Source organism: Phoxinus phoxinus, assembly GCF_949152265.1.
Source record: "Phoxinus phoxinus genome assembly, chromosome: 2".
Taxonomy (NCBI): Eukaryota; Metazoa; Chordata; class Actinopteri; order Cypriniformes; family Leuciscidae; genus Phoxinus; species Phoxinus phoxinus.
The window spans coordinates 11,699,403-11,716,086 of NC_136877.1; the positions used below are offsets into that span (position 1 = coordinate 11,699,403).

Here is a 16,684-nt window from a genome sequence, read left to right on the forward strand (position 1 = left end):
AATCATTTAAAGAGAGCACAATTTCAAGACTGTTTCTTGGCACACTTAAGTCCTTATCTGCCAATACTTCTGTTGAAATATGGTATAGCCTAGAGGACAGACATTGGGAGAGTGTGCATCACTGGATTGGCCATTTTGAGAGAGCATGTGATTGGAATCTTTGATTTCTGAGCAGAGTATACTTAGACTGACTGACTCTGTGCAGAACGTTGGTTACTTAAGTGGCCTCACTCATGTCAAGAGCCGGCGCTCAGTGAGCTGTTCCGGGTGGGCGGAGACTTGATTTGAAAACGGCCTCCGTTGGAGCACTTGTGCTGCTCTAATGGTCTCTCTGATGATCTGCAATTACAAGAGAGAGACAGACATACAGAGAGACATCTATGTGCATCAAAGGAGCCTGTCGAAAACAAAGCAATTAATGTGTCGAAAAAGCAGAAATATGAACGAGTTAGATAAAAGAGATCACTGAGGTTTATGTCTTATTAGGAAGTTTAGCATGTAAACTGATCTTACAAGCATAGTTCACCCAGAAATAAAAACAAATCTGTCATCAATTACTCACCCTTAAGATGTTCTAAATCTGCATGGGGTTCTTCACTTTGAAGAATGTTAATAACCAAACAGTTTCTGGCCCCAATTGACTTCTAAAGGAAATGGGGTGTAAAGAGACAGTTAGATCAGCGAACTCTGATTCCTGCTTCACTACCTATGACTGCAGCTCGTGTTGGATGACCTCGATGGAATTGAAGTGACTGTTATCCAACTGAGTTAAATGTTTTTTATTTCTATAAAAAGCTAAATGACAGTGGAGGTGTAATGTAAACGTAGCAGTGGCATATTCTATCCTAACTTCACCCTCACACTCCGTCAAGGCAATATCACCGCTTTTCACCTCAATGAGAAATCTCTTCATATTTTAATCTCGTCACACCCCTAATAGTAAATGATGACAGAATTTTCATTTTTGGGGGTACTATCCCTTTAACCAATTCCCCAGACCCGTGTCATTAACTCTTCACCTGTCATTATGCTCACCTGTCTAATGTGTTTCTAATGAGACATACTCAAACTAATGGAGCCTGATGACTGCAGGTGAAGAGGAAAACCGAGACAATAGCCATGTAAATCTGGATAGTTCACTCAAAACTGAAAATTCAGTCATTAATTGGTCACCCTCATGCCATTAAACGAACCAATATAAATGATTGCATGAAACATAACAGGTGAATTTTCTAAGAAGCACAGACACAGTTTGTATGTAAATAACCCTGTAAGTGCAGTTGCTTTGATTACATTTTCTTTGTGTCTTGGATGGCATTGGCATTTAGCCTTTTCATAATCGGATAGCTATTCAATCAAGTCTTTCTGTTCAGTTGTGGGCTGCATGCAAACACCAGCACAAATGCAAACACATGACTGTGGTGCTTTTAATGAATCATTCAACAAGACTAAATTACCAGTTTGAATCAATCTTCATGGAACAACTTACTGAATCTGTTAAAGGGTTTGTAATAAATGTATTTGAAATTTTAATAATAAAACAAAAAAACCTGTGTACCAAAAAAAATTTGGAGTGTCAGTCAGGATATTTATTATTTTATTTTTTTTAAAGATATTAATATTTTTATTTCGCAAGGACACATTAAATGAATAATAATTGGCAGAAAAGGCATTTATAATGTTGCAAAAGATTAATATTTTTTAAAAACAGTTATTCTTCAAAGAATCCTGGAAAACATTGAAAATAATAATAAATGTTTCAGTAAATTGCAGTAAATCAGCATAATGATATCTGAAGGATCATGTGACACTGAAGATTGAAGTAATGATGCTGAAAATTTAGCTTTGAATTACAGGAATAAATTACATTTTAAAATATGAAAACAATTCATATTTTGAATTGTAATGATACTAACACATAATTATATTGTAATAATATAAACACAATATAATTATTTTACTCTCTTTTTGATCAAATTAATGCAGTGAGACTTCTTGTTCATGCTCAATAGCTTTGTTGTTGCACTGCTCACTTTTAAAGAAAGTAAATCACCACTTTTTGCAACCTCAATACACCAGTCAGATTTTCAGTGACAAAAACAAAGCTGTCATTTAAAGAGCCCCTGCCGGAACCTTTCAAATCAGTCATTTATGAGGCTTCAGTGGCAGTTGGATGCTGCTTTAGAAGGCAACTGTTTAGCAGACAGCAGTGCAGTTCAGTCGGTTTAGGAACAGAGATTACATCTGTATGTCTGTGTTGTGCTACTGTTTACAGCAGTGAACACATCGTGCATTTGTTCAAACAGTCTTCCATTGTGCAGTTTCTGGCAAAAACAGAGATCTTACAGATTATTTAGTTGAGAATCTTGTCATGTTGCCAAACTCTGTTCCTGGGTCTCGTTCAAAATGACTCACACAGTTGACTGGCAGACAGAGCAAATCGCTGCGTACAGTAACTTCAGACTTCATCTGATCCTGAGCCAAACTTCACAACATCAAAGTCTTGATGGAAAATAAATGTTCAGAATTTGCATTTCCGAGCACATGAAGTCAGTTCAGCGGTAGAGAGCACTTTAATCAGAGCTGTGATATAGCTCTCCAATATTGTAATATAAATCCAAACTAAATGCAACATAATTGCCATAAAAATGCATTAAACCTACAATAAAAGGTATGCAAATTTTAATACATGAATACATCATTTGGGGAGCCAAGTGATTCATTCATTCTCTTGTTATTTGCTTGAAAATCATTATAAACAGGATGCATTGCTTAAATATGTGAGAGATCTATTCTCTTAGTTTACTGTTTTACAAACAATAAGAAAACAGCATTGAAATGATATCCTCTGTGATAAAATGCAGTATATTCAAAACAACAAATAATATTTTAATATGACGCTCTTTGGAAAATATTTGTAACCCTCTGGTGCTGTTCGGTCATTTTTAACAGAACATTTTTACATTTTCACAAAATCATGGACATGATTCTAAAAGTTCACAGTCAAAAATGGGAAGTTTGTTTCCAAACTTAAAGATACAATATGTAACAATTTTGTAATAAAAGATCCAAAAATCACTTGGACAGTGTGATATATTTCCTGCAGTTATGTACTTACAATATCCCAAAAGTCTCCAAAGATTTTTTATTTCAGAGAAATTCCAATTTTAAATAATTGTCCGTCCCGGAAAAAAAATGTTGCCTGTCAGTGACGCAATATCCGCTTTATTCTTGGTTTCCGCAATATCACGTGGACACATGCGGAAGTGGTGGTTATAGCTGTTGTGTACATCATGGATCACGATTACTCTTTGGCGAGTATTGAAGTGTCAACAAAACGTAAGACTTGTTTCTTACAGTATATAAAAATATTCTGTGGAATTGTTTGATTATAAACCCTAGCATATTATTCATGAACAAGAATTACAAGATACATGATTATCAATGCATTAATAAAATGAAAATTTCCAATCATTTTGTAGAAATCACGTGCTACACTAATCTCTACTTGCACTGGTAGTTGCCACACCGCATGTGCTTGTTTGCATATAAAGTTAAACTTAGTCTTTCCATACCGAGTTTGTGTTGGTCTAATCCCCTCATGTGGTGAGGATATTATTCTGGCCACCCCCCCCCCCCCCCCCACCACCACCACAATGCACAGAAAGCCACCAAAACTGGCATCTTGATGGTGAAAAAGGGGCAATCAAGTGGGATCTTGAACACAAGAGGGTTTAATAGAATCACTGACCCCTTACAGTATACGCTGAGTCATGAGCAGGTCATCTTACCAGAGAGGGAGAGCTTGTCATCTTCAGCTGGATTCTCCCTTTGATAACTGAGGTAAATCCTCCAGCAGACAGTAATTGAGTGACCATATCTCAGATAAAGTAGAGGAGAATCTCTCTATCCATCTTTGTAGTCCTCTCCTCTATTTTTGCTCCTAAGTCCTAGGACAAAAGAGGAGGGCGGGAAAAATGTGAAAGGATTATATAAATGTTTTTCTCTTAGAGAAGGATGTGAAAATAACACACACACAACCAACCCCTGCACTGGATTGTGAATCACACAGTGATTTTTTTTAAATTGATTATATTTATTTGGTCAAATTGATTAACACAGAGTTTGCAAACCAGTATATTTCAATGCAGCACTGTATTGTCGTTTCTCAGACAGTCTGGGTTGAGTTGGATCCAACCCCCTAAATATTAAACATAATTTACTTACAATAAGTAATTTGTTCAACTTGAACCACTTCATTTGCAGACTCCATTCAAACTTTCAAACTCACATTAGTTATTTTTAAATGCTTACACTACAAGTGGTACTTTGCATTTGTAAAACAAACTTTTTGCAAAATGCTAAACACAGTTCTCTAGATTAGACACATCATTCAAAACTAATAGCTCGTGTTTAATTTAGAAAACACTTCCATTTAAATACCACAATCATTTCCCAATAACGACACCCAACGATCATGAGTGAAAACTCATAAATAGATTACGTAGAAATCAAAACTCAATGTTTTGAGAAACAAATACATTTTTGACCCTTGCATTTTTTGTTTATTGTGTAAATATATACTGAAATATGCAGTCAATTTACCTCTATTTTTGTAGCACGTACAGTACAGACTGTTTTAAAGCTTCAATAGTAACAAATTCAAATAACAAGCCAATAGTGTAATTCCGCGCAAGTCAGTTCAGTGTTGATCCAGTTCAGTTCAATGTGTATTTTGTCCACACACATGTACGTATGAGTGCTATATGACAAACTTCTGTACACTCCAGTTGCACTCTGAACAAGCAAAAGACACAAGATACTGTACTGTAGAAGTGTTTTAAATTTTTCACATCCGTGTGGAGTTTGGCGTGCATGTGGCTAATCATTTGATGGTTTGCGTAACTATGCAAAAACGTCTCGGTTACGTATGGTAACCATCGTTCCCTGACGGAGGGAACGGATACGGACGTCGTGACCGACAAATATGAATCTCGCTAGAGAGGCCAATCTACTTCGAGTGAAACTAAACAAGCCAATGCACATTGGCTTGCAATCATTTGCATCAGCTGTTGATCTCGCATCGCGGGTATATAATGATCAGCAGGTGCAATTGCACTTCAGTTTTTTGCTAAGGGGCCAAGTCTGAAAAGCCGGTTGCCATATGTAACCGAGACTTTCCCTATCAGTCGGTCACTCTCAATGTACGTTGTGACAGACGAAAAGGAATTCCTACCATAGCACCACATCTGCTGCACCCTATCCAGCTCCCTGTGCAAGCCTCTACCCTTTCTTGCCTGGAAGGACGATAGAAGGGGGCTTACCCAGAGTGTATCTGTCACTGTTTTTCCATGATAACCCATACAGTGAGATTATTGGATAACACTGGGAAAGCGTGCCCTTTCTGTTAGTAAGGAGAATGCTGCGGAATCCACTTTCTTCAAGGAAAGTGAAGAAACTGTCTCCAGATCCCAAACTCTCTCCCGATCAGCTGATCCGCCTGGAGGTGGAGTCGCCATTCTCCCGGGAGCACAGCTCATGATAACTCGTCGGCCACACAGTGTAGCACACAGGGGACATACATGGTTTGAAGCAACCTCAGATGCTTCTGACTCCAGAGGAGGAGATGGCGGGCGAGTTGCGACATGCGACAGGAGCGTAGACCACCTTGTCGGTTGATGTACGCAACGGTCGCAGTGTTGTCTGTATGGACCAGCACGTCTCTGCCCTGTAGCGGCCTTTTCAAGTGGCTCAGAGCGAGACGTACTGCTAGCAACTCGAGGCAGTTGATGTGCCAATGCAGTTGGGGGCCTGTCCAGACCCCTGACACTGCATGGCCATTGTACGTGGCACCCCAGCCGGTGGCAGAGGCATCTGTGAATACCACAGCATGCCTGGACACCTGTTCCAAGGGGACTCCTGCCCGCAGCAAACACTGAGCAGAGTGGGCGAGATGGATCATCCAGTATCAGAGCCAGATTGAGGGTATACTGATCCGTGAGGTTGGAGATGCTTTTAAAATCGGATCCAGTAATTTTCCGGCCCATTTTAGTCACCTTGTCTATCATATTCCTGTTCTGAACAGAAAGATGGGAGGTCAGCACATTCCCAGCACTGGATGGCGAAAGTCACCACACTTTGAACAAAAGTTAAAATCTCGGGAGTCGGCCGTGAAGCCAGTGCTGAAGCGGTCTCATTTGAAGCAGCCCGAGCTGGGTTACCGCTGCTGCCGCTGCCATATGCCCCAGGAGCCTCTGAAAGAATTTCAGTGGGACCGCCGTCCTGCCTTTGAACGTGTTCAAGCAGTTCAGCACCGACTGTTCAGCACTCTGTGAGGCGCACTGTCTGTGCGACCGAATCCAACTCCATACCGAGAAAAGAGGTCCTCTGCACGGGGGCGAGTTTGCTCTTTTCCCAGTTGACATGAAGAGGCTTGTTGGTTTCACAGAAAGATTTGCATTGGAGGCTTGTTTCACAGAAACTGATTTGTATCAGGTTTTGAAGAGAGCATCGAAGTGCTTGGCTCCGAAGTAAAAAGCTGAAGTGCAATCGCACATGCTGATCAGCTGATGAAAATGATTGCACGCCAATGTGCATTGGCTTGTTCTAGTTTCACTCAAAGTAGATTGGCCTCTCTAGCAAGATTCCTAGTCGTCGGTCACGACGTACCTCAAGAGTGACCAACTGATAGGGAGCACATTTTTAGAACAGTTAAAATATTTTTTAATTAAGTGTTTGCTTTTGCAAGAGATGTGTGACGTTTTGCATCTTGTGTTCATGTTTCGTGGTTTTCTGTGTAGAGTTTTGAGAAATGGAGTGATGGTTTTAATAATGAAATGTTCAGCATTCCAATTGTAACTGGATGTTGTAAGCCAGGGGTGCCCAATCCTGTTCTTGAAGGTTCCTGCAAAGTTCAGCTCCAACCCTGATCAAACACAACTGAACCAGATAATTGAGATCTTCATTAATACTTAGCAGTGTTTGAAATCGCACCCTCTATATCCATACTCACTATTTCCTACATTAGTCCACTAATATTTACTCCTATTATTGAAGGAGTAAATTAAAACGAGAAGGAATTACCGGAAGGGTAGCCACTTTTGCACAGTTTGTGCTTGCTGTTTAATAATAATTTGAAACTTAGCAAACTAGCAGTTCCACAGATTTATCTTGAACTCTGTCATCGAAACTAGCATGCAAAAACTTTATTAAACAATTTAATAATCTATCAAAAAGGAATTTATAGGCTACCTGTATGACATTATGCTGTAGTCACATTGGACTAGCGATTGAGTATATATTTCCATTGATTTAGAATTCTGATCAATCTATTTGTATTGTGTATCTTCCTTGTGTCTACTCTAAAGACTGTCACCTTGTGTGTTCATTTTTGTGCACAGCGGATAAATAACAAGCCACGTGTTGAGTGTCATGAGAACAACAATGTGTTCTGATGCAGAATGTTATTTACATTTTGATGTTAAGTTACTTGGAACAGTAACACTATTAATTTGCTCCAGCCTCCAAGGACAGTTATTTCCTTAAAAATGCAAATCTAGTTTGGCTGCGGGGAGGGCACAATATTGAGAATAATATTGTGGTCTATTATTGAAATAATGCAACAGCTAGGCCCCAGAATCTGCTGTCAAAAATGCAGGGTTTGCACAAACTAAACTGAAACATACCTGGTTATATCCACATAAACCGGCTGCATGGTATAGGCTATGGGGTGTCCTCCATGATTCTTGTTCTTTCCTAACCAAAGAAATACTATAGATAAAACACATTTTTTTTGACAAGATGACTCTGGTTGAAAATCTGTTTGTGTGTGGTGTGCTGTCTTTGTCACATCATGGCACACCACACACTATAGGAGCAAAAATGTTAAATCTAAGATTTTTTTGTCCTCAAGTTTGTGGTCTCCCACATTTTATAAGATTATACAAATATTTTAATGTGTAGGCTTCCCAGCATTATTCACCTGATTGATTCAGAAAACGGAATATGTTGATCTGTGTTGCAATGGCCGGACTATTTGCGTTAGAGGAGCAGACAAATTCAGACAAAACTGACAAATATTTAGGTTACTCAATATTAACTTCTCATATAGCCTATTAAACTGTTGTATCATGCTTGCATTAGCGTTACGGCAGGTTCACACATGCTCCGTTTGCAGTGTGTATGCGGTGCGTGCAGTTAGGTCATGTATGTGATGCAGCAACATCACACGCAAATGTGCTTTCACATATGCTGCGTTTGCAGTGCGCAACTGATCCTCGGCTTTACCATTCATCAGAATAAAAGGTCCTAGGCTGCGTTTCCCAAAAGCATCGTAAGCCTAAGTTGATTGTATTGCCACCAGTGGTCTCTACGATCAACTTACGCTTACGATGCTTTATGGAAATGCAGCCCAGACCAGTTTGCTAAAAAAAATTCTGAATTCTCAAGGGTATTTTAAAATAAAACGTTGGGGTAAATTAGCCTACTATAAAACACACACACACACACACACAGAGAGAAAGTTTGGGCACTTATTTGTAATTCTCTCTCTTGAACCAATACACACAGACACACACTATCTGATGTGATCTAGTATTCTTTCTCATTCCGCCTGCAGACTTCTACAGTATAAATAATGTAGCTGACAGTCACAGAACACACTTTCCTATTCAGAACTCTGCAAAGCCCTTTCACAACACACTCACACACATGCAGCTGCACTGCTTTAGCATTTGGAAATTAAAAGAGGCTGATTTGAAACACAGTAAGATTTTTTTTCTCCCCAAATCAGCATTGTGTTTGTACTTTTGAGTAAGATAAATAATGTATAAATAAATAAGGGAGGGGAGGGCGGGGGGGTTAATGTATTACAACTTTCATATTTAAAAAAAAGTAACATTTCATATCCAGCTGTTGCTCTCAGGCAACATTGCACCATAGTGAAACAAGTATTACCAAACCATCATATCATCAAGTTATCTTATTAAGTTAGCATATCCATCTTCATCCTCATCTCCATCTTCGCTCTCACCCTCACTATGTCATGACCTCATCTTTCTCATCACAGTATGACACCTCATCAACTGGCATGTTGTGTTCTATACCTTTTGTAGGTGCTATAGAAAATGTGCAGATCCAACGCTATCTCACGACCAATTCGTACGAATTTGTACGAGTGATTAAAAGGTGGCTAATTCGTACGAATTTGTACGACCTCACTCGTACGAATTTGTACGATTTGTCTAAACCCACGTGACGGTTGGGTTTAGGGGCGGGGTCAGGAGTAGGTCATTCGTATGAATTCATACGATTTTGGCAAATCGTAAAATATGTACGATTTAGCAAAAACGTACAAATTCGTACGAGTGAGGTCGTATGAATTGGTACGAATTAGCCACCTCGTAAAATTCGTACGAATTGCCGTGAGATCGGGTTGGCAGATCATAATATAGCCTATGCAGATAACTATTCTTATAAGTGCATTACAAAATCAAAAATGCAAATATATTTAGATAATTCTAACTTTTCCTTAAAAATATAATATATATCCATTTACCATTTACCATTCCAACCTATGCCTGGTATGGCCTTATGCGATTCCATTGTGGTACAATGTTGCCTTAAGGCAACACACAGTTTTTTTGTTATGTTTATGTTAACACCGTACCATAGAGGGATATATATATATATATATAGCCTATATATATATATAACCACCATCACAGAAATGTAATGGTACCAGTTGGATGCTGTGAGCTGAATCTCAGATAGTGCGGGTCATAGGGCTTGATTTACACCTGCTGACCTGTATCCGGAGGTTGTCCACATACATACTAAAAAAACAAGTCTGTGTGTGATCGCAATGTTATGACTTGTGTGTCCTGGGACAGAAGTACTCGAGGACGCATTATGAGCAGATCTCAGTGCAATGTAGTGATCTTTTTTATGTGTTCTTCTATGTATTTATTTCTATCATTATTTATAAATTTACTGACAATTTACTGTTACTGTTGTTGTTGTTAATTTGTATTTACTTGTGTGATTTAAGTCACTAAATAAAGCATTAAAAAAGTGCAATGTAAAGACAATCTAGTCATCGTGTGTGCAGTCACAGGTCAACGTCACACAAAACCCCACAGCACACCGTCACGTATCTGTATTTTTCAAAGAGACAATCAAGAGCAGGAAGAGCAGAATGCAGTAAGTTTGCTTTTGCACCCAAAAGTTGCTCAGCCAATCATTGTCTGTAAAGAATTCACAACTATCACATCACATCTGACAATGATTTGGGCCCATATTTCTCTTTTTACCATTTTAATCACGAAATCTATGCAATTTAGGCTATTATTTGCAACATCTTCCACCTCATTTTGCGAGGTCCGAAATGTGTAGCTTAGCGACTGAAAACACTTTTTAAAAGGAACCGTGCCACTTCAGGTCGACTTTACAACAGCATTTTTCCATTACAGACTTATCTTAATCAATATTGCGTGGGAAACAGATCCAATAAGTTAACCAGATTCAGAAGCCACTTGTTGTTGTAAACACACTGATGATCTGATCGGCTTGGTTAGATCACGTTGATCTCATGTTAATGCCAAGTGTAAACAAAGCAAGGTTTAGGGGTGTAACGGTTCAAATGACTCATGGTGCAGTTTGTATCACGATTTTAGGGTCAGTTTTGATACGGTTCGGTTTGTGCTATGTTCAGGAAAAAAAGGACTGTACTGTCAAATTAAAATAAAAACAAATAATCAAACTGCAAGCAATAGCACAAATACAATAGAGCAAATCAAATAGATAGACATTTTTTTAAAATCTTTTTCTTCCATATTTGGAGCGTTCCATGAGAAAGTTATACATCAGACAGTTTGGTGGACCTTTGGAGATCTCATAGGGTTTTTTCGAGAGGTTGTCAGAAACTTTTAAGGGCTTTTGAGGAGACTCATATTGTTGATGTTTTAGAGGTGCAATAACAGAATCAAAGATGCATAAAAGCACAACCTCTGCTCAGGGCAAGCGAGCTGAAGCTAATTGAGGGCAGACGATGTGAGATGAATTGTGTTGCTATTGAGATCAATGTTGTGAAGTGTCTCTCTCTCTCTCTCTCTCTCTCTCTCTCTCTCTCTCTCTCTCTCTCTCTCTCTCTCTCTCTCTCTCTCTCTCTCTCTCTCTCTCTCTCTCTCTCTCTCTCTCTCTCTCTCTCTCTCTCTCTCTCTCTCTCTCTCTCTCTCTCTCTCTCTCTCTCTCTCTCTCTCTGATGCTCAGGTGCGGTTAGTGGTGGAGCTGATTTGGCCTCTGTTTCTGTTCTTCATTCTTGTGTCGGTCAGATCCACCAATCAGCCTGTTTATAAAAGCCAGTGTAAGTATTGCTCAAGTACATGTAACTGTTCAGTTATTTTTTACGCCAAACATTTTCTAAATGTTCTTATAAAATAAATGTATTTATGTGTGGGAGGTACTGAGAATCCCGTTGAAAATTGGTAATAATCATAATACGTTTGCATTTGATAATTGAATGAACTAAGTGATATGCTCATTTATTGCATACTGAATGTGCAGTGTGAATAGCTAGGGACATTATCATCCTTCTAAATTAAAATGTTAAATTGACTGATGTGAAGCGATACAGCTTGATAGAAAATACTTGTTTAGCGGGTTTGTGAGATCATGGCAACACAGGAATGTTTAAACAATTTGATCCATTAAAGACCTAATGCACATTATTTTCTTCTTATTTTGTTATATTAGAGCTAAATAAGCTTCTTGAGTGAAAATAAAAAAAAAGAAATTTATTGTATTTGACCAAAATGACTTAAACCACAAGTCGGATGCATAAAGCTGAAAACGCTAATTGAATTACTTTATTTTGATGGTCCCTTTTGAACATTCTGTTAACTATAAGTAACTGTGCAAATACATGTCAACTAACTCTCATTAGATTACTAGTAGACTGTCTGCTTAATATCTGCAAACTCTTTATTGTGATGCTCCTCCAACAGACACTCTACTGACTATAAGTAACTTTGCAACTACATGCCAACTTATTCTAGCCCTAACCCTACCAGTCTACTAATGCTCTACTAACACTCTAATGATAGTTAGTAGACATGAAGGGGCAATGTTACTTATAGACAACAGAATGTGTTAAAGGGACCATCCAAATAAAGTGAAACCTGAATAATTTCTTCTTCTCAGGCCACTACCCCAATAAGCCCCTCCCATCGGCAGGCGTGTTACCATGGCTACAGGGCATGTTGTGTAACATACAGAACCCATGTGTCAGTTATCCCACACCTGGTGAAGCACCCGGACAGGTGAACAACTTCAACGACTCCACGTGAGTGTCGGATCAACAAAAGGACTATTCATGCAAATTCAGCGTGTTCTGTTTACTTAACATGAATAGATTTACACAATGAATCCCTAAATGAATGCAGACCCAACTTATAGGAAGCATAATCATTTTTACATTTAAAATAATAATTTTGGAAAACACTTTACAACAAGGTTTCATTTGTTATCATTAGTTAAATACATAGTTAATATATTAGATACTGTAAGCTTTATGTAAGTTAATGCATTATAATGTTAACAAGTGTTACCATCATTTTAAATTCTTTTTTTTAAATAGTATATTAAATTTCATTCAGTCTTCATTTATTCAAGTACATACATACATACATACATACATACATACCAGTGGCGGGCCGTGCATTTCACACCTAGGCCTTCAGTGATGTCCAACCTGAATTAATAACTTTTAATAGTGTAGCAGCGCACGCACCGGCAGTTATAGGGTTAATGCGGTGAGTTCGGGAAACGCCGGGTAGAGAGAAACGAGCGAGTGCGTTCGGCTTTTGTGTTAGTGTGCAGTGGTTCTTGCGTTCCGATTATACGTTTAGAAACAGATCCTCCTTTGTCTTATCCCTCAATGGCTACAATAGTATTATTAATGTTTGAAAAAATAAGTTGTTTTGATCATAAATTTACAAGAAAAATTAGGAAGAAAATCTTATTCACCACGGACAAAAACGGGAGCAAAAAATGCATTATACTCTCCAAAATTACTGATTAGGCTAGCCTGGGAAAACCCAGACCACTTCCGGCAAATTTAGATTATTTGCTCTGCAAGTGGGTCTGGCAAAGAGCCCATTGAAACCCATTTCCAATCTGTCGAAATCGCGGCACCAATCAGAAACGTTGGAGCTGGCTTTACCTTTACACGATGACGACAGAGCAGAGACGGTGACGCAGATTTTGTACATTACAAAGATGGATGCCGCCGTGGAACATCACAACATTACTCGTTCGAATCAGCTATCGCGTCTGTTTCAAGCGATTTAAAATTGTCATTTTTGTTAACACAAACAGAGAATTACTGAGAGTCTCGAGATGTTTCTCCGTCGCTCTGCATACGTCATGTCATTCATCGCTCTGATTGGTTTTAGATCTATCCGACGTCCGTTGGTGACGCCCCTGTGGAAATGAATTGTCTATGGAGCTTTGCCAGACTCTATGGTTTTCCCAGGCTATGATTAGGCTATTTTTTTACACAAAATCCATCCTAATTTCTTTCCTCAAAAAGACTTAAATTACTTGGTTGTACAGGTTGTCTGTGCGTTTCAGTCCCAACAACCTTTTCTATCGCCATCGAGGCTAATGTGCTGAAAGTCCAGTCTGTCCCGTCATATTTCTGGTATAAGTTTGAATTTCGCTTTAGTGCTGAGAGTGTCTGCTCGACAGAAGCAGTGGACACAGGGACAGTCACCGCAAAACATGACGATGTGTAACGTTACAGCTGACACAAGCTCTCACACAGATTTTTTAACGATATCAATGAGATCAGTGGGACTTTTGCCTTCAAAATCAGTCCTGGCATAACAGTTACATTGCAGTCAGTTCTGTTTTTACCCAGACAGATCGATAGAGATCTGTGACTCTGCGTAAGCTGGATAAGGCTGGATAAGGGATTTTTTCCTGTAGGTTTGAACCTGCTGGTGGTCGAGGAAGGAAAGAAACATTAATTTGTGGGTTGAAAAACTATTAACTCTACAGGAATATATTTTAGTTTACACAGTTCGCAACAGATGCGGTTAGCTAGCTCTGACTACCAGTAATAATAGTACATGCTCTGATCATCCAATCAAAGGGCGTGGAAATGCCTACGTTATTGTACGCCTGCTAGATGGCCCCGGTGCAGTCAACTCGAAATCTGATTGGCTGATTAAATCTGACTGATTATCTGATTGGTTAAAGCAACAGTTTCATTGCCATTCATTTTAAGCTACAGGCGCCCGCACAATCGATTCTGAAGGCCTCGAGGCAGATATATTTGACCCTGGCAACACATGATGGCTGAAATATGATTGGATAAAAGCGCTAAAATAAATATAGCTACACTACTAGAAGCAGCGCAACCAAGAGAAAAGCTATGAAATTACGAGAATGGACTATTGGGAATAATTTAATACTCATTCATAAAAAATATATTAAAGTTCAAGTCAGTGATTCTGATAATGTTTAGGCCAGCAGAGAAGGCCTTGCTGGCCCTGACGGCCCACCACTGATACATACATACATACATCTTTGTTTGGCTCTGTTTGTATCGTATGCTTCTTTCTTTTATTTAGAGTAACAAAGGTTTTGATTGAAGTTCAGTCGCTCCTGGCAGATCCCGCCCTCTTCAACAACGTTCTACTGATCTCTGATGATATCGGCCAATGGGCGTCCATCCTGCAGAATGCCAACCCAGCTGGAGGTAAATGTCTGTTTCCTTTTCTAAAGGATGCTATTTAAAATGAAATCTCAGTGGATTTGTATGGAAGCCTGTTTCCACCATATAATAAAAAAAAATATAAAAAAATATCTCACAATTATTATGCTTTATTTCTCGCAATTGAAAGTTTATATCTTGCAATTCTGACTGTACAGCACGCAATTGTGAGTTCATATCTCACAAATCAGACTTTTTGATGTAAACTCACAATTATCTTAAAATGTTTTATTGGCGTAAACAAGCTTCCGTAGATTTGCCTGCTGGCAATTTTTTTTTACAATATCATCTTAAATCGATTCACAGTTACAGTATCTACTGTAGGTAGAACTGCTGTTATGAACACTTCAGACATCCCAGTTCAGCTGTCTGTTTTTTTCCCACCAATCTCATAAACGTGAAATAATCGGCAGCATTTCCACAGTATGACACTCATGCATTGTGAGTAATCAAACGTGGGCTTTTGAGCATCATTATTAGATCATCATTACCATTATCATCTTTCAAATAGAAGTAAAAATAGAGGCAAATGAATCAGTTGTTGACTTGAGTTTAGAGTGCAAAATTTGTGCGTGAGATATGTTTCTGGTTCAAATATGCCATTGACCCTCTATGGTACGGTGTTGCCTCAGTCAACATAGTCTATTTTAGTTTATTTTTAATAAAATTATACTTTTAATGCAAGTAGACAGCATTTTTATATAGTAAGCTCACTTAAGGACTTGTTAAGTAACATTTTACCAGAAAAAGCTTTGGAGTGTGTATAATATGTACATTTAAAACATCTTGTATGATCTTAACGGCTGTATTTTTATTGGTTTTGTTTGGTTTTTATTATTAGTTTGGCTGTAATGCTCAGTCACTTGAAAAATAGTAAAACCATCATGAAAAGGAATCGTGATAAAATCGTGATTTTCCTGAAAAAAATCGTGATATGATATTTTTGCCATATCGCCCACCCCTACCTTGAAGTGGTGATGAGGTCTTGAAATATTTTGAGAAGGTCTTCAAAAAGTCTTAAAAAGGTATTGAAATTAACTTCAGGATTCCTGCATATACCCTGTTATAGTTTTTATGCAAATTGTATTTTTTTGTAACTCGCTTGGCATGAAGATATCCTCAGATGCAATGGCATTCAAATCTATACTATACTGTAAGTGCTATTGCCTTTGCTGTTCTCACACAATGACGTGCACAACTAGAACGGACGCGCACTTGAATTGACTACAGCGGCACTGTGCAATTTACAGCTGCAGTTGTTGTTTGGTAGGTGCAGGTCGTATATCTTGCCGCTCTGCTGTTGTTTGTTCATACCGTTTAGTCTAATGATATTCAGATTTCTGTGGAAGCTCATTTGCAAATAGGCCGTGTTGTCAGGACGTGGTCACCGCTGCAAGCCTATTTGCATTCTGGGGCCATGAACTTCTATTATACAAGATTAAATTCATCAGCAGATCTAAGAGAGAGTAATTAACTCACAACGCTGCCAGAGACTCGCCGATAGAAGCGGCCAATCAGAGCGAGCGTGGAATAAAGCGGCCAATGGGAGCGCAGGGTGACGCCGTGGCAGCCGGAGATGATTAAGGTGCGAGGTGACGACTCCAATCTCTCTCAAACAGAGCTTATCCGCGCGCACGTGTTTGTGCGTAAGCCGGTCTGTCTGCGACCTACCTGATTGGTGTTGAAGAGGATTGTCGAGATGACAACAAAGACGCAGATAAGATTCAGAGTGTAATGACGTGCCCTCTGTAATCAGCACTGCTGTCTGATACTCTTCCAGCGCTGGGCCGCTAATTAGCACGGCTCTATACATATTAGCCGGGTCAGGTTTCTCTTTTTTTTTTACGTTCCCAAACACAACCGCCCATTCATGAGAATTACAACAGCTCTCTCTAGGGCGCAGTCAGA

The 16,684-nt window shown here is 38.9% G+C and overlaps 1 protein-coding gene across 1 annotated transcript in view; it reads left to right on the forward strand.

Annotated features, from left to right (window-relative positions):
- Positions 1–16,684, forward strand: part of LOC306994416 (retinal-specific phospholipid-transporting ATPase ABCA4-like) — a 93,580-nt gene that overhangs the window by 25,852 nt on the left and 51,044 nt on the right. The window contains exons 3-5 of the mRNA XM_079604904.1: positions 11,269–11,362; positions 12,199–12,340; positions 14,634–14,761. Of these exons, the coding sequence (XP_079461030.1) occupies positions 11,269–11,362; positions 12,199–12,340; positions 14,634–14,761 (364 nt within the window). The remainder of the gene's footprint in view (positions 1–11,268; positions 11,363–12,198; positions 12,341–14,633; positions 14,762–16,684) is intronic.